At 41.1% G+C, this 22419-nt stretch overlaps 1 protein-coding gene across 5 annotated transcripts; it reads left to right on the top strand.

The window, feature by feature from the left end:
• Positions 1–1342: 1342 nt before the first annotated feature.
• Positions 1343–22377, top strand: fam49al (family with sequence similarity 49 member A, like). Of its 5 annotated transcripts, XM_042436607.1 has the most exons (13): positions 1343–1359; positions 2490–2580; positions 6515–6594; positions 7931–8010; positions 11442–11563; positions 13195–13300; positions 16700–16836; positions 16970–17047; positions 17356–17472; positions 18541–18620; positions 18974–19100; positions 20236–20306; positions 20414–22377. In XM_042436607.1, exons 4-13 carry the CDS (start codon positions 7938–7940, stop codon positions 20475–20477), a joined length of 975 nt encoding a protein of 324 aa, XP_042292541.1. In that variant the 5' UTR covers positions 1343–1359; positions 2490–2580; positions 6515–6594; positions 7931–7937; the 3' UTR covers positions 20478–22377. The 5 variants fall into 5 exon arrangements, with proteins under 5 accessions (XP_042292541.1, XP_042292543.1, XP_042292540.1 ...); XM_042436609.1 differs by lacking the exon at positions 6515–6594; XM_042436606.1 differs by lacking the exons at positions 1343–1359; positions 2490–2580; positions 6515–6594 and adding an exon at positions 3990–4181.
• The last annotated feature ends 42 nt before the right edge of the window (positions 22378–22419 follow it).

Raw genomic sequence — 22419 nt, 5'->3', positions numbered from 1 at the left:
GATCTGAAACTGAACATCTACCGTATGGGATATTTTGGACAGACAGCGTTCTTTGCCACCATCAGGCACCAAATGAGGGAATATCTTCTGGAGGAATGCCATTTCACAGCCTTAGTAGAGTTCAGAGACTTACTAAAACACTTCATATTGGCTTTTCAATTAATTTGTGATCCAAGTGTATAAAACAAACAAGGTTTGGGTTACTATATAGGACCTTAAACATGCAGATTTAACATAAAGACCATTTAAACAGCTCCTCTAACATTACTATGTATCCTGATTGGCTTGGACCGTATACTGATAAAACTTTGTAGTTTAAATGTAGCTGAGTTTAAATTTAAATGTCAATCAAAGTGTATGCAGTTGCATCTCAAACCCACATTCATGTGTATCAAGCACAGAGATGGAAAATGAAGTTTGTTTTTGGATCAGATTAAGCAGTGCTGAGAAAGTGAACAGGTGGCATGGAGCTCAACTGGCAAACTCAACTAATTAGCAGAATAGAAAATAGTAATCCATCAAAATGTGTACTCAGGGCCCTGAAGCTGGTGTAAAATTAGATGTCTGCTCTCAATTTGATTTGATAAAAAACATTAATAGTTGTTACAACAGCTGCATAGAGCTGGTTTCAGCTCTATGCCCACTAGCATACTGCCCACTACTTCTCTTTAGATTTGAGACATGACAATGTGAGTTTATGAGGGCCTTTCAGTGTTGACACAAGATACAAATATCAAGACGCATTTTAGATAGGAGTTTATGCTCATTTTAAAAATTAATCAATCTTAATATACATAATTTAGGTTTAGGTAGAAAGAGAAATCTCACTCTAAAGGTGTAGTTCACCTTAAATTTGTCCATGAGTATTAATCCTCCTTGTCTTGTTTCAGCTCTTCACCTCTCTTGACCTCTGCATGTCCTGTGCAATGCTTGACCTTTACCCTTTCACTGAGAGGACAGATCAATAAGCATTAGGCAATTCACTTGAAGAAAATGCAGTCAAAACAAAGCTCACTCAGAAAGGTAGAGGACATGTAATTCCAGAAGTGGACGGTGTAGTTTACAACCCCCACAAGTAGGGAAGTCAATGTTTTGGTGTTCCACATACTCAAGAGATTACAGAGTAGTCCATCCACCGTTCCGTCCGTCCATCTTTCCATCCGTCCATCCATCCATCCACCTGATTGATAACACCGAACATTACCCAGTTATGTGTTGCCATGAGAATAAGAGGCTGGGTTTCCCTGGCAACTATTCTTCAAAGGCTCTCCCGCCTCTCTCGTGTCTGCACTCTCTCTTGATGAGATTCGATGATGCAAGGGCAGCAGCAGCAGTGTTAATAGTTACACCAGTCAGTGGGTAAGACAGTGCTGGAGTTGTGAGAGACGCACAATGAATGTGATAAGCTTAACAAGCTTAGTCTGTTATTGAAATGTAAAAATGGGAGAGAAAGAAGCACCTTCTAGGTTCTCAGATTAGACAGATTTAACTTTTGGAAGTGTAATACTGATAATATTGGATTGAAGCTATAACGTTACATCATTTGTTTCTGTCCATGCTCTGAGTGCTTGTACCTGCTATGCATAAACTTCATTCCTCAAATGGGACACTTAAAGCAGCTATAATCAATATATTTTATAATACCACTGGATCAAATGACTACATTTACCATCAAAGGGATTGCTAGTGATGGACTCACAGAGAATTATTACCCAACCGTGCAGTTCCCCCTAGCACTGTGGAGCTTTTTTAGCTTGTTTCAGCTCACTATTTTGATTTTCTGGTCCGCAACTTTACTGTTCTGCTTCACTCTCACCACTATCATCAGCGTTGCTTCATTTGAGCGAAACACCTCTAAAAACCCACTGTACACTACCCATTCGGCACCACATGTCAGACAGACAAAGCTAGCAACTAGCTAGTGAATACAGTGGAGCATTTTCAGCGGCTAAAGAGGCAGATATTTTTCTCAGGAGGTGGCGGAGACCAAAACAGAGATAAAAGGAGAGCAAATATTGGACCTATGTTCACCAGGTGGACACAAACATGACTCCAAATGAACGCTAATGTTGCTCAGTGTCAGCTGGACAAGTAAATAGGCCAGTGTATGCTAACACATTTGCCATATCAGCTTAAAAGGTGATAGTGATAGCATTTCCCCGAAGTGGACAAAAAAAATCAGTTTTTGCTATACACTAAAAAAACTTTTCTGTTGGAATAGCAGGTTAAATAGCAGGTGGATCATGTTTCACTGCAAAGCTAGGTGGGTGAAATTATAGCCTCACATAAAATACAAAGTAGCTAATCAAGGCAAACTAGTACATTTGCCTAACCCTCACAGGATGCAGGTCTTTTCTTTGCCCTTGCTGACTATGCATCTTGAATCTAAAACCGAGGCCTCTACATTCCTGCTTTTCCGTACAGTGCATGATGTTGAATTTTAAATTAATCTCTCTTTCGCCCTGTCTACTTGTCTATCTCATTGTCAGGTGGTGGGTGCTGATGCTGTAACCACTGTGTGGAGCTGACAAGCCCTGGTTGATGCAGTGAAGTGTTCCAGAGGGATAAACACAAACGAAGGTAGGAATGAAAACTGCGGAGGAAAAAAAAAACAGCTGAAAAATAAGGACACAGCAGAGAATCACCATATGTTTGAGCCAGAAAGAGGAGAGACGGATGGACAAGTTAGGGATAAGGACAGTGATGGGTAGAGAGAGAGATGAGAGAGTACAGTCGCTGCATCCGTTGTGTACAGTACAGCTGCTGAATGGGTTTGATTCACAGGCTACTGAATAGCCAGTCTGCCAGTGTGCGACAGTAAGAGAGATCATTATGGTTGGAGACAGAGAGAAAGAAGACGCAGACGGAGAAAGAGGGTTCAGATGGTATTATTGGTGAGCTAATAGAGGTTAGACTCAGCGACAAAGTTGGCAAAGACAAGCGATGCTGCTTCTGTGCTCAGTAAATCCACACTGATGAAGCTCCTGGGCTGTAACAGGAGGAATCTTTCAGTGAGAGCTAAAAGGAGACTGGGAGGCTTCGCTTTGCTGCTTTGCTTCAAGTCTGGAGCAGGTTTGCTTTTCAGCCGCCATGTGGGAGCCAAGCCGTGCCTTTATAGAGACTCGAGGAGCCCCTCGCTTGAATTTCTCTTGCCGGACTACAGATGAAAGCTGTGTGCTGTGCTGGCCCGGTTGCATAAGAGAAGCACTTTGCTCCACTTTCACGCTGGCTGACTGCAAACTGTGTGTTTGTGTGTAAGAGAAACTGCAACCAGTGGCCACCAAACACACTTCCTAATTCACAGAATGCCATGTCTGAACGTTCACACTGTGCGCCTGTCATTCATCCAATGGCCTTTATGCAGTGTACATTATGGACACCGACCGACAAGTTTAAAAGCAAATCTGTGTCTGCACGGCCCGATCACAATTTCCATTCTGCCACTTAGATTTGTTTGCACCTAAGGGCCACCAGTGAGACTGAATGGCACCGTGACAGAGATGTGCTATGACAAGACAAGGCCAGAGGAGCCGGCAGAGTGCTACTGAGTGTTGAAATAGAGAAGTGAGGCAGAGAAGAGAGCTGGGGGGGATATTTTTGAGGAACACATCCTGACGTCAGATACGAAAAAGAGAGAAAAAAGAGAGAAGGAGATTTCTCTGTTTGCGTGAAATGAGAAGGTACAGACACACACGAGGAAGATACAGCCAGAGGAAAAAGACAGAAATGTAAATAACATGAACATATCTCATGCTCTTTATACTGACAACCTCACCCACCAGAGTATCCACTTCTACAAACAAAGCATCCGCTTGAAAAAAAAAAAACAAAAGAGCAGCATCTAGCACACAAAGCGAATAGAGAAAACCACACGCCTTAAATAGATAGCTGAAAAAGAGAAGTGTGAAGTGGACAGAGATACGCACAGAGAGAGAGAGAGAGAGAGAGAGGGAGCAAGAGCGAGAGCAGAAGTTTACATCAGTCTCTAAGAAAAGCAGAGAGTGGCAACTAGTGTCACAGTGGGATTCCAGTTACCACTCTGAGCCGGGCTAACCTGGGATTAACTCACAGCAACGATTTCACAAAGCACAGAGAAGAAAGATAGGAGGGAGACAGGACTGGGGAGAAGAATCTGAGGACAAAAGATAAAGGAAGAGTCAAAGCACTCGTAGGAAAACAGGGTAAGAAAATAGAGATGTGAGAGGCTGCTGGTTAGTTTCTTGATTTCCTGGTTTCAATTGCAATCTTTGTGTTTATCAAATGGTAAAATGTGTTGTGCAGTTCTTTTAAAGACTGGTTGCTGTTCAAGTCTTATAAATAGTAAAGATGAATGCATCAGATCACTGTTGTAAACAGCTGACCCAGTGTGTGAGCAAGCTGGACGCTATTTTTCCACATCTTCTGCTGAGATGAGCAGACGATATTACCAGGCCAACAGTATCCTGGCAACCATCAGCCAAGCGCTGCTCTCAGGATGGACCACATGCTGCTCCAGACTCTCTGTATGTGTGTTAACGTGTGTGTGTATATGTGTGTGGCTACCTATAACAAATACACGCACACTCACCTATCCACATGTCAGAAAGCGTTCACTGCTTTCTAGGAGACTCCGATCTGAATCTCAGCTTGACTTCGCCTTTGCAATCACCTTGTCAGGCTGGAGATATGAATCTGTTATTCATATATTCATAGCGTTTCAGCATGTATCGTTTCAGCATGTATCTTGGAGCAGGTGGTCTAAAAGTCAGGAGGAGACGGGGTGTGTTTTACACATTTGGATGCTCACAGGTTACAGCAGTGACTCAGCGTACAGCTCTGCTTCTCAGCCCTCCAGTGTTATTGATACTGCTCAACACATTTTGTAGATCCAGTAGACACATACTACAGTAGATACTGTACCGAAACTGAAATCGCCACTTTGGGGAATGTCAGGAAGCTGCCTCAGCAACTGGACAATGCAACTCAATTCCTTCTTCCTCCTCTTTCTCCATCTGCACCTCAGTGCTATGTTGCAACACCCTTTCTTGCTGAGTAACAGCTAAAACACTGGGCTTTTTGCAGGATGGTGGCATCTCGTAAACATGCTAATGCTAGCCATAAATCACTCTCGCAGGGGAAACTGATAGGCCTCCGCTGTGTGCTAACATAGCAAATTAACACAGAGGGTACAGCAGAGGAAGTGAAACTTGGCAGCTGCTTACCTTCTGCTACTGTAGTCCCACTATGGTCGAGTGGGGGAGACAATTGAGGAAGGAGGCTTTTGTTTTCATTCATTTTCAAATAGTAGATTCCACTCTTTTTTGTATTTATTGAATGTTTTTTATGCAACACACACAAATCGATGTGTGGCCCCTCAGTCCTCTCCCTATTTAAAACCGAGGGCCACCATCATGGTCTTAAAGGAATAGTCATTTTGGGAATTGTGTGTCTGTACGGTTACTTTAGCATAAAGAGAGGAAACAGGGGGAAACTGTTAGCCTGGCCCTGTCCAAAGGTAACAAAACCTGCCTAGCAGCACCTTTAAAGCTCAGTGATTAACATGTTACATCTTATTTGTTAAATCTGTACAAAAATCAAAGTGAAAAAATGTGAAAAAAACAATTTGTGGTTTTATTGGGGGTTATGTGCGGGACTATTTCTTGGTTTGTCCAGTTTTTATACTTGGGTATTTGTATGGAATAAACAAACAAGATTTAATTATGGAATATAATTAGTGAGCTTTAGGGGTGCTGGCAGGTGGATTTTGTTACCAGAGCCAGGACAGAGCCAGGCTTGCTGTTTCCACCTGTGTCCACTCTTTATGCTAAGCTAAGCTAACCACCTACTGGCTCTAGAGTGGTATCAATCCTCTCATCTAATTCTTGGCAAGAATCATATTTACCAAAATGTTAAATTCTGAAACACCTGACACATGTTGTTTTGTTTTGCCGGTGTGTGCTGCACATGAACAAATGAGCATGTAGACCTGTGTAAACTGCCTGTCTGACCAACAGTATAATCTAATGAAGCTTGCATCATTGGTTTCATAAAGCGCTGGCATCTGGCCTTCGGGTATGAAGTACAAAGAGCCTTACTTGTCATAAAGTATGTATAGACTGCTGTACATGAAGAGCATTAGGAGAGAGTAGCCCGTACATAGCAGGCTTTTATTAGGTTACTATAGTAATGTAAATGGATTAAAACCACCACTCAGCTCTACTGACTCCCAATGAGAGAGCTAAATGATTCACTACTGGATTGAAGCCCCTCTCTAATCAAATACAGCATACACTGTGCATTGGATGCAAACTGTGATCAGCCTCATTTATGACTGGAATGTCTGACTTTGCTCAGGACATATTGCTTAGACAGAAAGATAGAGGAGGAAAGGAAGAAGGGATAATTAGAGAAGCGCAGATGGGTAAGAAAATGAAACACTCACAACCTGCTGTGTTCTCCATGTGCATTTGTGTATTTTCATTTGTGTTGCCAGGTTCTGTGTACTGTATGCATTTTGTTGTTTCCTCCCGTCCAGGTCGCCAGCCATGGGGAACCTCATTAAGGTCCTTGGCAAGGATTTAGAGAACTGTCCACATTTTTTCCTGGACTTTGAAAGTAAGTGAGCGCCGGGGTGCGTGCACGTGTCCGTGTGCTTGAAATGTGAGCGCACGTGTGTGTGTGGAGCAGAGGCGTTCAGTGGGAGGTCGCTGGGTGGGGGTCAGTGGAGGTATATTTGGTTGTGAGCTGCTGAGTTGCTGATGGTGTGATGGAGTGTTGTTGTGGGTGTGGTTTGTCATTATCAGACGCTCTTTAGTCCCACTCTCAGTGCTTTCATCCAATAGATTTTCTATCCAGTGATGATATAAATATACAGTGCGTAGGTAGAAATAAAATGGTGCATAAGTATTTAAAGTGACCAGAGAAAAACAAGCATCAGTAGCAATTAAAACCAATTACATTTTACAATTACAGAGAAGTGATCATTTATGCTGTTAACCATGAAATAAATGTCCTTAAATAACTTCAACTGAAAATGACAACTGATTTACATGTACTGTATACTCTGCCTCACTCCTCACTACATGCAAGTGTGCACTTTTACAGAGAGTAAATGTATGGGATTATATTTGTCTCAATGTCATTGAACAAAATCTCCAAAGACAGGTTAATTGAGACTGAATGAGAATCATTTGAGATAAAAAAAAATGACCTCAAAAACAAAACCTACAATAAATAAATAATATCTGTACAGTAACAGAGTGCGCCATTTGATTACACATTTCTCTGCTATTTCACCGACAGAGATTTCTCTTTTGCCGTCTCTCTTTTTAGTTTTGCTGCTCCACTTTTCAGTTACACTTTTAACACCATGCTCTCGTTACAGGGGTGACCACTGCCCACAAATGAGGGCACTCATGTATGGTTTTACTTTAGGCTTTTCTTACTTTAAATCTCTCTCAATCTATTTATTTTTTGTTTGATTCTTGGCAGATCTTGCTCAACTCCTTGAAATAAATATATTCCCATATAGTTTAAGATACCTAGTTGGTATCCTACAAAAGCTGTAGGATTTTTTAACAGAAAATGGGGAATAAATTCTAGTATTTATATGTTTTACACAGAATTCTGCAAATAAAAACTAGACTGTAATTGGACTGTAATATTAGACCCTTAAACCCAGTTGAGGACTTTTTCAATTTAAAGCAAGCTATACCATAAATAATAATGTACGAGTGGGATTAAAGAAGCTCTGTGTCCGTGTTGCCATGCTTCACCCAGGACATACTTCCACCATGCCATCCCAACAACAACTCCCTCTCATCCAGTCCCCACACCCCACCACCTTCATCTCTCACACACACATACATACAGCACACATACACAAACGTGCGCACAACCCCGACACCCATCCCCTCATCACCCACAGACTTCTCCCCTCTCTCTGTTCCAGGGGGCTCATGGGAAACCTCCTGAAAGTGCTGGCTTGCGCCGAACTTGAGCATGGCCCAATAGTTTTCCTTGACTTTGAACGTGAGACCATCCGCTTCTTATTTTTTTGAGTTATCTCTTTCTCTCTGTTGCCTTTGCTTTTATTTTCCTCATTCATCAATCTCAGCTGATCATTGTGTCATCTTTACGTCCTTATTTACCCTTTTTTTCCCTACTCCACAGCTCTCCTCCTCCTCACCCTCTTCTTTATCTTTTGAGTTTTGCTCCGGGGACTGGCATTTGAAAGTCATTTGGCTTCTTTCTAAAGGGTCCAATTCTCACACGCCATGTCTTAGGCGCAGACAGATGCACAATAGCATGGTGAGGCTGTAGCAAAATGACAACAATAATACCTTGATCTTGGCTCCTGAGCTCCAAAAACAGAGGATAGCAGTGAATGCCAGTCCTGTGTGGGTTTCTGTTGCTCGGGGATGACGATGGCTAAAAAAAAAGTCTATCGTCATCCTTCCACCTCCTCATCTCCTCATCCCCTATGGTGTGACCTATGTCTGACCTATCTGTGTGTGTGTGTTGCACTACATAATGTGTGTGAGCGAGTGAGATTGAGAAAGAGAAAGATTGTGAAAGAGGTTGGTAAATAAAATCACCTCTGTCCCCCCTTTTTCTCATTTTCCCCAGTTAGTGAATTCTAAACTTTGCACTGTGAAAATGTCCATCTTAACAAGCGATTTAATTTTGCACTGCGCTCAAATCTCTTTGCCAGAATGAGCAACTTAGTGAGGTTATTTTTGAATGTCTGTTGTTTTGTAGGCATTTCATGACAATTCATACAATAGTTGTTGATTCGTCTCACTAAAAAACCAAAAAAGTCAACCTCATGGTGGCGCTAGAGGAAAGGTTTGTGGATCACCAGAGTCATTAGGATTCCTCCTCTGGGGGCCATGATCATCTGTATAAAATGTCATGTCAATCTGGCCAATAGTTGTTGAGATATCTGTTAGTGTGGCTAAAAATCCACAACCAAAATGCTTCAGTGTTTTCTTGAATCGATTCCTTGATCGTCATCTTTGGCAAAGAAATTCCCGCTGACGATTTTAAAGCCGATTATGAGACTAATTGAAATGTTAAGATGGGGATGTTTTGCAGCGTCTCCCGACATTTTTCTGCCCTTCCTCGACCACTTTCCCCCCTTTAACAGCTGGCTTCCTCCTCCTTTACTCACTGTATATTAACATGAGAGTGGGAGAGCTCACTGCTGGCAAGAGACGTCAGCTGTCGGATAGCTTGAATTTCCCCTTCATTTATTATGCCTGTGATTCACTTTACTTCAAAAGCAAGTGGAATGAGTCAGATTCAGGCATGGCAGCTTTAGACGTGTCCCTCCTTCACCCACCCTGCACCATCTGTGAGCTCTCCTTCTCAACCCAGAGACACAGTCACCTCCGTCACACAGTTCAAAGTTTGGTTAAAACTCAGTAGCTCTCATTAAACTCTTTACGGCTGAATGCTAATCATTGTATTGAGGACAAATTACAAAAATGTGGATAAATCCTCATTTAAAATTTGCATTTCACACATGAAACCCTGATGCTTGGAATTATCTGTCAGCTGTGAAAAGCTTGAAGGTTTACGAGTAAAAGTTCATCCTTACATGCTAAATTAAAGCAACCTAGATTTTTTATAAAACATTTTTAAAAAATTCAGTTCAATATTTTTGGAAGTATGCTTATTTGCTTTCTTGATGAAAGTTAGATGAGAAGACTGATACCATTCTTATGTCTGTATGTTAAATATGAAGCCGGTTAGCATAGCTTAGCATAAAGACCAGAAGCAGGGGGAAACAGCTAGCCTGGCTCTGTCCAAAGGTAAGGAAATCAGCGTATTAACACTTCTAAAGCCCACTAACTAACAAGTTATAGTTAAATCCACTCAATAATGTGTAAAAATGACAATTTGTGGTTTTACAGGGAATTAGACCTTTCACACACTGTGAAAGTGAAGTAAAAACCCTCAGACAGAGCCAGGCTAGCTGTTTCCCCACATTTCTAGTCATGCTAAGCTAATCGTCTTTTGGCAACAGCTGCATATTTAACATACACACATGCAAATGCTATCAATATTCTCATCTAACACTCAGCAAGAAGTTGAATAAGCATATTTCTCAAAATGCTAAACTATGAGGACATTTAATGCTCATTTTATTATTATCTAACTTAGTAAATAAAAGGTGTTGTTGTTCACCAGAAGAATGCAGCCACACATTAGTGAGAAGTCATCACTAAAATAGAAATGCTTGCTGTGCTTACTATTACAGCCGGTGTGCATGTACGATAGCAAATATTCCATGATTACTATGTCTCTGCAGGGAGGCAATGCCTCAGGGTGCAAAAATAATCAGCAGTGCTACCACATGTAGAGAGCTGCCTGGGCATACTCCCACTCTCACTTTATACCTGAGTCACACATTGAGACGGATAGCTCGAAGAAAGGAAAACCAAAAGCAATGACGACACATGAGGACACATCCTTAAGTGTGTCCCTCAAACACTTATCCCTCTGGTATGCATGCAGCACGCCACATGGGCAAACAAAGCAGAACTGTGATTGGGAGGTGCCCTGCAGCAAAACACTTAGTTTACAGTACAGTATGTGTGCTGCTCAGCGTTCATGCGTGAAAGTAGGAAAGAGAAAGAGTGAGCATGCCCAGGGGTTGTCCTCCCTGCTGCTTGTTTTTTTTTTTTTTTTTTACATTTCTCACAATTAAACCTTAAGGGCAAAAAAAAAATGTCTCTAGCCCTTCATAAAGGTGCAGAGTGAAATAGAAAGTTGAGAAAAAAGATGGATACGACCATTACATCAATCTTATGGGACAATTACACCTTTCCAAGCCTTTATAAATCTCTGCTGAACGAACAGTTCATAGGATTACAGTCTAGGAGTCTGACAAATTTGTAAGATCCTCATCCAAATGATTCCCTGAAGGGAAACTGATTTGTCATGTGGCTACACACTGTAATCAAACCTCACTGTGTGACTGAGGATGGCTCGCAGGTCTCTTAATATTATTCTATGATGGATAAATTATGTCATTCATTTACTGGCCAGATTTTGATCTTAGATGTGTACGAGTGCAATGATAACTTGAATCCACTAACACAAACTAAATGTGATCATTTTTACTTGTAGGGATGTCTTGCTTTTATTGCTGCCATGTAGTGAGAAATTAGTTATCTCAGGTTTTTATCTGGCCCTTTAGGATATCATCTTCTTTCCTCACTAACCCTCTCCTTTCCTTTTTCTTCTCATTTTCTTCCATTTTCTCCCTCTGGTCCACCTCTCTCTGCTGACAACATCCCTTTCTCCGCCCATCTTTCCTTCCCTCTTCTCTGCCCCTTCCCCTCAATATTTCCATCCCCTCCTGCACCTTACATCACACTTTCACTTCCCAATCTCTCTCTCTCTCTTTCTCTTCCTCTTTCTCTACCTTTTCTTCCTTGCTTCCTCCCTCCCAGATGCCCAGCCCACAGAGGCAGAGACAGCCGTGTGGAACCAGGTCAGCGCTGTGCTCGAGGAGGCTCATGGGATACTAGCCGAGCTGCAGTCTTATAATGGCGCAGGCCAGGAGATACGAGAAGTGAGCAGGACGCACGCACGAAGCAGTCAATAAGTGCTGAACATCAATAAACTGCTTGAGCCACAGAGCAACGTGGAAACATAACACTTACGTTCGATTCACACATATAGTGTAACATGCACTAAATACCGTGCACCAAATATAGGAAGGGACAGAAATGTGTTAAAGTATTTTTTCAAATAAACATTTCATGCAATATGTTGTTTTTGGTGGCGATGCAAGGTGGGAAATTAGCACCAGCCACCAGCCAAATGCTGGTAAAATATGAAAGTGGCTGGTAGAGTTCAGACACAAAATAATGATTTGAAATAATGATTTGAACATTTATCTGTCAGTGGCTGGTAGATGTTCACATTTTAAAAAGTTAATTTCCCACCCTGCAATTATATGGCAGAGGCATAAATATCATAGAAATAATAGAAAGCTGGTATGCTGGGCTTGATGACCAGCAGCTTCAGTGTCTTCAGATTCAGCTTTTCCTCAGCGACACATCGCTGCAAAGCAGCTCCCTCTGCAGTATGAACGATTGCTGCTGATGGCTCAGCTGTTGGCGCTGTTCTACTTGTTAACAAATAGTGCTGAATCGTTTTCCTCTCCTTACTTCCTAACCTTGAGGACTTGGAAGCTTTTCTTCAGAACAGACACGTAGCTATCCGCTGAACTATATTTCACCTACGTTGATCATTTTCTCTCTTACATGTGCACCTGCAGAGGATTTCAGAAGTTCATTGTTAGCTGCTTTGAGTCTGAGATTCAGGAATATTTTTATGCTTTATTAAACCCACCAGAGGGAAAATTCAGCATATTCCACTTGTATAAGCGAAAATTTTAATTGGAATCGTCAACATCATCATGTCATTGTCATTACAGTAGAGAGATGGAGGAGGAGGAGGAATTATTAGTTGTCACTAATGGATTTATTAATGGTTAATGAATCATCTACTAATGTTTTTGTTGTTCATCTAAATGCCATTATACAATCAACTTTTGAGTTGCCAGTGTCTGAAAACTCCATTTGACTGGTAGACTCAGACCGCCTATTGCTTCAAAATCCATTTATTGACAATTTATTAACACTTACAACTGCGAATATGATGATTAAATTCTTTATAACTGTATTACTACCAAAAAGGAAATGTGGGATTTTTCACAACCTGGAAACCCAAAGTTTTTCTCATTAATGACTTACTATATATAGCATTAGTAAATGATGTATTAATCACTTAAAAAGCTATTAATTACAACTATAAACCCTTAATAAATGCCTTATTAGAAAGTGGTATCAAATTAAGGAATGATGTTAACACTTGTTTGTGTGTGTTTGTGCAAAGAGTAAATTGCAGATTATGTCTAATAATTAATTTAAGTGAATTAATAACATCATGTCATTGTGTTTCAGAAAGTTAGTCAATAGAACAAAATTAGGTATATCTGGATATAGAGTCTGTCCCGTCTCAGCGTTTGCTGGACTGAAATCACTGTAGTATGGAAGTAGTGGCAAAGTTCAAAGTGAAAATGTTTTACTAAAGTGAAATATTGCTCTGAGGAAGAGCAGATAGAAGAGATGGGGAGTTTTTAAATTATTTTTGGAAAGTAACATCCATGCATCTGCCTGTGTTCCTCGCCTGCAGGCCATTCAGAACCCAGGCGACCTCGCTCTTCAGGAGAAGGCCTGGAACGCAGTCTGCCCCCTGGTGGCCAAGCTGAAGAGGTTTTACGAGTTCTCCCTCCGACTGGGTGAGCATGGCTATCACGTACACTCAGTAGAGGGCTTTCAGGTGATGTAACACACTCACTAGCAGCTTTATTTGAGGTCAAATAAGAGCTGAAATCATACCTGGAAGCATCTACATTCTAAACCTAAATTTAGTAAGTACATTTGCTGTCAGCTAGTCAGTTATCAAAAGAGCAAGTGCTTCATATGGCTACCAAAAGATACATTAGGTGCCATTCACATTAATGTCTCCTTGTTGAAGCTGTAATACGTTTTTCTGCATTCTGACAAAGCTGACATTTCTTAGGTCTCCATTTGTGTTGTATACAAATGTTAAAGACTGTTGATGTGTTCAACACTGGTGTCACAGATCACTACTGCAAACACTAGCTGCTGTTCTTCTGACTGCAGTTTAACATGTGACATATTCTGACCCTGACAAACAAAACGAGAGATGTTTCAGTCACGACACACTGAACGTATTGTATATGTTTTACTGAAATTTAAATGAGTGGCAGATTAATTTGAAGGTGATGAAAAGAGGCGTCTTTTCATTACAAGCAAAGGTGAGACACTCATCTTGTACCGTCAGTGCTGGTTCACAGCTCTAATCCATGTTGCTGTGTGTCACCGTCGTGATTTTACATACGGTTTCATTCTGACAGCATTCCTTAACACACACACATACACACACACATACACACTATAATGTCCTCTCAGTCCTCTCAGCCATCTCTGCAGCATCCTGACCTAGCAGCCAGGCAGCCGTTGCTACGGAAACAGTGGTACATGGTCGTCCAGCACAGAGAGAGAGAGAGAGAGAGAAGTATGAGCAGAGGAATAGAGTTCGGCTGCCGCCTCTGCTCTGCCTTCCAATAATACTCCAATCTCATTGTGGACATTGTGTTCTCAGCTCACCATAGAATGAGGGCTAACTAATAATCTATGATAATCAATCTGGTTCAAACATGCAGATGACACAGCCATCCTCGCACTGCTCAATAACAACAATGACTCTCTCTCTTCCTATCAACATTCCATATCCCATTTTAGCACATGGTATGATGATAACTTTCTCTACCTTAACATCTCAAAGGTAAAGCCTCCCCAAAACACTGATCAATCCCCCCAGTCTCACCATCATAGTGGGGAAGGTAGAGGTGGTGGAGTCTCTCAGATACCTTGGCATTACACAGGACAATAACCTCAGCTTCAATCAGCATACCATGGACATTTACAAGCATTGTCAACACAGACTTACAGCCATCTGTAAATTAAACCACCTGCCTGCCCAACCCCATCTCCTTCTTCTCCTGCACTGTAGCGTTATTGAGCCAGTTATTCTGTATAGTGTTTTTTCAATATGCTTACAGTCACCAATAAGAATAAACTCTTAAAGATTTAGCCAGCAGCTCTTAACTCATGTAGCCAGCAAACTCGTTGGTATTCCCGAACCCAACTTATCCAATTGTTTCACCTCATCCCTGATCTGCAAAGCACTCACGATCACACATGACCCAGACCACCCACTCTACCAGCACTTTACCCCCCTTCCTTCTGGTCATAGGTATAGACTACCCATGTGCAGAAAGGCCTGTTTTAGCAAGAGCTTTGTTCCTTTAAGTTACAAGAAATCCAGTCTGTGGTGTGTAGAGTGTCAATCCATGTCTTACATCTGTCTAATGTATCAGTGCTAATGTATCTACGAGATAGAGCAGATATCTTGTAGCCTGACCTCCGTTTCTAATGGAGGGAAAAGATCGAATCCTAATGAAGAGGAGAGTCTACAAACTGGAGCGAACCTCCTCTTTTCACCCCTTTACCATCTTTTATAGTTTATGATTTGATTGATTGATTGATTGATTTGACAAGTACAGTACAGCAAACAAACAGCTACAGTGTCTCTATCCAATCTGTCAGTGTACCCTCAGGAATCAGTACTCAGGATAGGGACTGTGCACTCTGGTAGCCATCGCTCTGTGCTAACTGCAGGAGGGAGAGTGGGGTTTCTACCCGGGCCCTTTAGATGAAACACTTCAGCGCTGTATTTATAGAAGGACCTTATGCATTTTTAATGCAGAGGAAGGGATGGGGCCTCCAGAGACTTTGCTTCTGAGGCATTACTACCACATGCAGCCTCTGAGGTCCGGCTCTGGTGTCTGATTTGTTAGAGGCAGCAAGCCAGTGAGGCTTATGTTCAATAGTATATGTGAGACAGGGGATATCTATGGTCACTGATACAGTCGCTACACAATGCTCAGGCTGCATGATTGGCTGCAGTGTGATCTCTGTGGAGTACCACTTCTATTTCATTTAGTTTGTCTTGTAGAGTGAAATGTATGGTTAATATTTGTAGTAATAGAGGATAAAAAGAGTGCTGTTGAACTCCCAAACATAGAAAAGGTCAAAATTACTATCCAGACTCGGCCTATGTGTCACAACAAGACAAAGACTACAGTACAGCCATGCTAGTGTGCTGGTATGCTCAGAATGACAATGTTACAGGAACATGCTGTCATTTTACAGGTATAATGATGGTAAACATGTTGATAATGTTTACCATGTTCACCATCTTATTTCATCTATGTTAGTGTGTTAGCATGCAAACATTTGCTAATTAGCACTAAAGACAAAGTGCAGCTGAGGTTGATGTGATGTCATTAGTTTGCAGGTTTTTAGTCATAAATCAAAATATTTGACAAAGTGCAATTTTTCTATTAAATCTTTAGGGATGACCAAAGTTATTAGAATTCTGAACCAAATTTCATGGCAACACGTTGTTGAGACATTTAAATAAAAAAAACACATATATCAACCTCATGGTGGTGCTAAAGAAAAAGTCATTAGGATTCATCCTCTGTGGACCATGAATGTCAGTAGAAAATTTCATGGTAATCCATCCAGTAGTTGTTGAGATATTTCAGTCTGGACAGCACCTCCACCCATGCTGCTAGCATGGCTAAAAATGTTAGCAAGAAAAATAACTCCGCATTTAGAGTTTCACAAGCATGTTGCTCTAAAGCCTATGGGCTCTAAGGGTAAATATCTGGTCACCTTAAATGTTAAATCTCAGTCAGATGATCTCTGTTTGAGGACCTGAGCTCTGTTCTCAGAGGGGATCCAAAGGTCTTTCACAGTCCCTGAGGCCAAATCTCACTGTGCTTTAAAAGCTCTGGGTCCTGTTTTAAAGCCCTTCAGGTGTCCAGAGATGAAGTGACAAAACTGAAGTGAGGTGATTAAAATCCTGCTGCTGCTGCTTTGTTTTTCAAGCTGTTGACATGAAAGAACCTTAAGATCCATGCTAGATTAGAGAGATTAACAGCAGTCTGAACACAGGGAGATTAAAGCCTGTGCAGTATGACATGCAGATTTCAGCTTGTGGAGATGAATTTCTAATATCTACGTGTACCTATGTTTTGCAGAGAATGCCCTGCGCAGCCTGCTGGAGGCGCTGACGAGCCCGCCGTACGCTCCCATGCAGCACCTGGAGAGAGAGCAGGCCCTGGCCAAACAGTTTGCTGAGATTCTTCATTTTACACTCAGCTTTGATGAACTAAAAGTGAGAAGCATCAGTTTTGTTCTAATTACAGCCCACACAGACTGACCTTCACCGCACTGAAAAATGAATATATTCCTTGAACAGCCTCGTGAAAATATTTTACTTATGAATGACCTTCTCTCTCATCACGCAGATGACAAATCCAGCCATTCAGAATGACTTCAGCTACTACAGGAGGACTATTAGTAGGAACAGGCTGAACAACCAGCAGGTAAGCCCTCGGAGACATGATCAGGCTGTTTAGTGTGCACTTGATCAAACTGCATGGCTTCACTTTCTCTCTTTAATCATTAATGACTGAAGTAGAGGCGTTCCTTTTCCTCCTAACAACACAAAGAGATGTACAATCAATATTTCATTTGCCATTCGAGTTACACAAATTAGAGCCAGGACTGGCTTCATCACTACGCTCTCATTTTACCAACTAGATGGCATGATTATTGGACTGAGTGATAAATGAAAACTGATGATATCTGTTTTTTTATACTAATGATGGAATCATGTTGTATTGACACACAGCTGGAAGCGGAGAACGAGGTTAACAATGAGATGGCCAACCGGATGTCTCTCTTCTATGCTGAAGCAACACCCATGTTGAAGACTCTGAGTAACGCCACCACCAAGTTTGTTTCAGAGGTAGATTTCCCATTCTTACAGAGTCTACACTATCAAGACGTGGTTATTACAAAGAGTGGGAGCAGTTGTTATGGAGATCAAGGAATTGATTGGGTGGGCACCAAAAAATAAATCACGTTTGGAACATTTAGATCAGTGTTCCCCCAAAAGATGATGGTACAGTTGTCAGTCTGGTCGGTGATCAGTCAGTTTAACCTTCTCATGCACAGATGCACAAAAATAAGGAGGATTTTATCAAACAGTTTATGTTGTACAGACCATTTCTAAAATGCATCAAAGGAGAGTATTTTATGCATATTTCTCAGCAACAAGACACTCTGGTGTTTACTTACAAAAATCTATTGGTTTAAGGACTGACCAATAACAAAAGGCCTCTACCGATCACCTCACCTACACCCTTGTTTACTCTTTACACAGTTGTGGTCAATGTCAAAACGCCTTGTGCTAAATGACCAGAGAGTACATACAGATGAGGGCAAATAGTCTGTTATTAACAAGCTACAGAGCACAGAATACATAAGTCAATATAACATGAATTACAAGAAAATCAACATCAAACTTTAATTAGATATTTGTATTTTTACACTTTAAATTCATATTTATCTCACTTTTCTCTATTGTAAGATCCATCATGTGGTTCAGTCAGCTGATGTCCTTGAGTGTTCACCTCAGGTGCCCGTGATGGACTGTTGCGTGAACACTTCTCCTTTCCCTTCCTGTCTACAGTATTTTAGTGTGGAGGCGGCAGTATTTCTCTAACTTTACACATCAGTGCATCTTGATGGAACGGACATTTGAGAAATACTTTTGAGACTCATACAAAATTTAGAGGACATGCTGGTCATGATCGCCTTTTAAGAAAGTTGCTTTACTGCCCTTTTTACCCTTTACTCCACTCTGCAGATGTACTCTGTCTCCACCTTGTGTTAAAATACTGTGAGATATGTTGATTGCTAGTTAAGACATTTGCTTTGAGAGGATACACTTGCTGTTTTGTTGTTTACCTAAAAATTGAGATGAAAATCATGACATTCTTGGGCACTTATGTATTTTTTTTTCTTTCTTCAGAATAAGACCTTGCCCATAGAGGACACCACAGACTGTCTGAGCACCATGGCCTGTGTGTGCCGCGTTATGCTGGAGACTCCGTGAGTACTCCTCGTACTTCCCCTTCCCTTACATCTCCTTGTCTTCCTCTCTAAAGGTCAGAAGCCTACATTTTAATTAACAAGCCTTTTCAAAAGTGAACACAAAAGGGTCCTTCTCAAGTTGGAAACACTAATTCATAGAGTGAATAAAGAGCTGGACCCCGACCTTCATGCCAAATTTAAACCATTTAACTCATCTTTTTCACTGATTGATTTCTTTGTCATTTGGCGCTATTATTGACCCTCTCTGCCTCCCCTTGCCCTCTATATCCAATCCTGTTATTTGGTCTTAATTTATCAAATTTCTCCATGTTGTTTTGCTAAACTCATATTGCACTTTCTTCCTGTCCCAGGGAGTACCGTTGTCGGTTCACCAACACAGACACCATGCTGTTCTGTATGAGGGTGATGGTGGGTGTCATCATTCTCTATGACCACGTTCACCCTGTCGGGGCTTTTGCCAAGACCTCCAAAATCGATGTGAGTAACACAAGTACACACATGCTACAGTTTTACATCTGTCTGGTGTTTGTCTTTCATAGAAAGTTGGAAACTGGTCTGTCATGTTATCCACAGTTAATACAGGAGAGGGTAGTCCTGCTCAATCTAGTAAACAATCAAAGGTTCATCTTGTAATCTTGGTTATCAATAATGAACCTTTAATCCTAAGTGGTTCCAAACTGACATTTTGATCACCTTCTACCTAACAAACATACTATAAATTATATCTCTTTATCAGTATTTTATCTCTTGTGGCCGACAATAAATCACCAGTGTGGTGTGGGAGAATATTTTACTCCACTGTCTATAAAAACTGTGGTGAAAGCTGTCTCGTTTGGCCTTTAGGAGCTGCTAACACACACAAAAAGTGTGTTTGTCTGGGCTTCTGTCGAGAGTTTTAGTGCTCCAATGTTTAAAATACAGTTTCTGGTAAGTGTCAACTTTGACAAGAGGAAGATTTGACAGGAAAATGTTGAGCTCATCAAATTCTTATGAAACGATTTTTTGGGGGGGATAATGTTCATAAACAGCAGAGCCTTAGTTAAAAAATGTCAGCAGCAGTATTAGCTTTGATATTGATACATACGTCTAACAAATGTGTCCCATGATAAATCTGAGGAGCCAAAATATGATTAAATTAAAAAGAAAATTCTGTTACACACAAGTAATTTTTTTCCTGTTTTCTCTTTAAAAAAAAAAACAAAAAAAAAAAAACGGAATACTTTTACCCTTTCAAGCTGTAAAAATCCTTCCAAAACAAATAATCTGAGAAGGGAGAAAAAAAATCCTATGGTTGAACTGTCCACACAATGGCCGTAACCTTTGATGATGGTCATTAGTAGATTTGGTTTCATTCTAAGCAGCCACAAGCTAAAAAGGTTAAACCACTGGTTTCATGTGTTTTCTTTTGTATGACACATATATAACACTGGTAGATGTGGTAACTCAATTTTAGAAATGTGTGTTTTTGGGTCAGCATTTCTTCATTGTGTAAGCATGTGTGTGTGTGTTTTGTTGCGTCCATGTTTGGCTGCTGCAGCAGCAGTAGGACATGAGGTGGATCTGAGGCTACTGACCTTTCTGTAACGCTCTGTGTTGTCTTTGTGTTGCATAGATGAAGGGCTGCATCAAGGTGCTGAAAGAGCAACCGTCCAACAGCGTGGAGGGACTTCTGAACGCACTGAGGTGTGTATGAATGTGTGTGACATACAGAAACATGACGCACAAGCATTTGTAAGAGCTTTCTGATTTCAGCACGTCTCTCTTTGTCGCCTTCTTTTCCTCTTTTTCAGGTACACGACACGGCATCTAAATGATGACAGCACCTCCAAACAAATCAGGGCCCTCCTGCAATGAGAAAGAGGAGAGCGGTGGAGGGAGGGAGGGAGGAAAGAAGGAGTGCACTTGAAGGAGGAGAAAAAAGAGGAGGAGGAAACAAACGCCAGTGGCTGATAAACCTGTTTGTTTACAACGAACAAAGAAAGTCGTCTCGAGGTTTAGAGAAACCTGATGATAATAAGAAGAGGAAAATAATTATATATATTGTCAGCTGTCCATCATTCTGTCTCTCATTTTGTAAAGTAAGAAAAGAGAAAAAAAGCCAGAAAAGAAAATATAGATATATATTAAAACAAGTGAAACACAAGCAGCAGATGAAAATAAGTAGGATTAAAGACTAAGAGGAAGCTATATTGAAAATTAAGGTCAGAACCAAAGCAAAGGCGAACTGAAAAAGTACAAAAAAAGGGTTCATATTGCAGCAGTAGTCTGACAAGTATTTTTGCACACACTTTGAAAACAACACCATCTCCTTTTCCCTGAAATCTGATCCCAAACTGATTCCATGAGACTTTTACGTGCGCTCACCCTCACACACACTCAGTTTACCTGGAGGAGTTTTTTAGCTCTTGAGGTTACAGATGTGGTGGCGTGGTGTGGCTCCGTCAGCTCCGTCTCCTTCAGCTGCACTGATCTCCACCCACAGGTGACTTGTGAAGCAATGTGATGGACAAACTCCGGAGATTTGCTTCCACTTATTTCATTTCTTTTTCCGCATCGGTGCAGCTGGAGGATAGGAGGCGAGGACACGAGGAGATAAAGAGACAGCCTCCTTTTTTTTCCCCTAAATTTCATCCTCATTGTCCATTGCTCCATCACCTCCCTTCCCACCCATCCATCCATGGGATATGTGGTTTTTCCTTGGCACAAAAACACTCCGTCCATGGTGTGTGCCCTGTATGTTCCAGCACAAAACATCTTGTGAGTCGTCTGGCTTTACTTGAACTATATTGTTCACTCTCTCTCCATGGTGCTAATGTGGTTTAGATATCACAGTGCTAGCTTGTTAGATATCATTTGGCTGTGAAAAGAAGATGCGAGAAGATTTTTTTTTCATCCCCTTTTTGCACTAATACGTTAAATCTGAAATGATGAAAGCAGCCGTCGCCGTCAGATCTGCTTTCCGCTTCTCTGTGATTTCACATTAGTGCAGAAACAGGGACAGACGGAGGATTTTACACGCTAATCGACTTGTAAACTGCAACAAAGGCATTATCAGAAACCACAGCACACTTATTTTTTCACCCAGTGCCAAAGCTGATTGGTTTACGCTCGTATTACATCATCAAGCCAGGCCTGAGGAGGAGGGTTTTGAAGGGATGGATTCTTGTAAAACATCATTGACACACACAAACACATACACACACACACACACACACACAAAGTCAGAAGATGGTCAAATTTACACACATGCATTAAAAGGGAGAGTGCTCCTGTGTAAATATGTGACGCTTTTCTTATCAGGCATCTACATGGTCAGCTTAGGTCTTCAAGGGAAAAACATCCGCATTCAGTCAACTAGAGTTATTTCTTTTAGTACGAGGTTGATAAAGTACTAGGACATTTAAATAAGTGGGAAATAAAAATGAAAATAAAAAAAGATTCAAAGGAGATTTAAAAAAGAAGTGCTGTACTTTGGATGTCTATAGCCCTTAGTCTAACTTAATTTGATCTTATAATATATTTTCTATACAGGGGTATGTGCACAAGCATATTCTGTATAAATATATAGATGGCATGTTGTAAAAGTTCTGACAGAAATGTGTAAATAAGGTGTTTTTATTCATTTTTAATTGTTCAGTGATGCTGAAATGGGTATGTGTTGTCTCTCAGAATTACCATGCGTTTGGCTTGGACCATCGGACTTGCCGTAGTCATAGGTTTCAGAAATTCAGCTTCATTATGGCGAATGAACCAGGGGGTGGGGAGGGACGCTACGGGCGGGGTGGGGTGGGGGGGG

This window comes from Thunnus maccoyii, chromosome 15, assembly GCF_910596095.1.
Source record: "Thunnus maccoyii chromosome 15, fThuMac1.1, whole genome shotgun sequence".
NCBI classification, from domain to species: domain Eukaryota; kingdom Metazoa; phylum Chordata; class Actinopteri; order Scombriformes; family Scombridae; genus Thunnus; species Thunnus maccoyii.
Note: the sequence above shows the minus strand (reverse complement) of the source record. Positions and strands in the feature narration are given on the sequence as shown.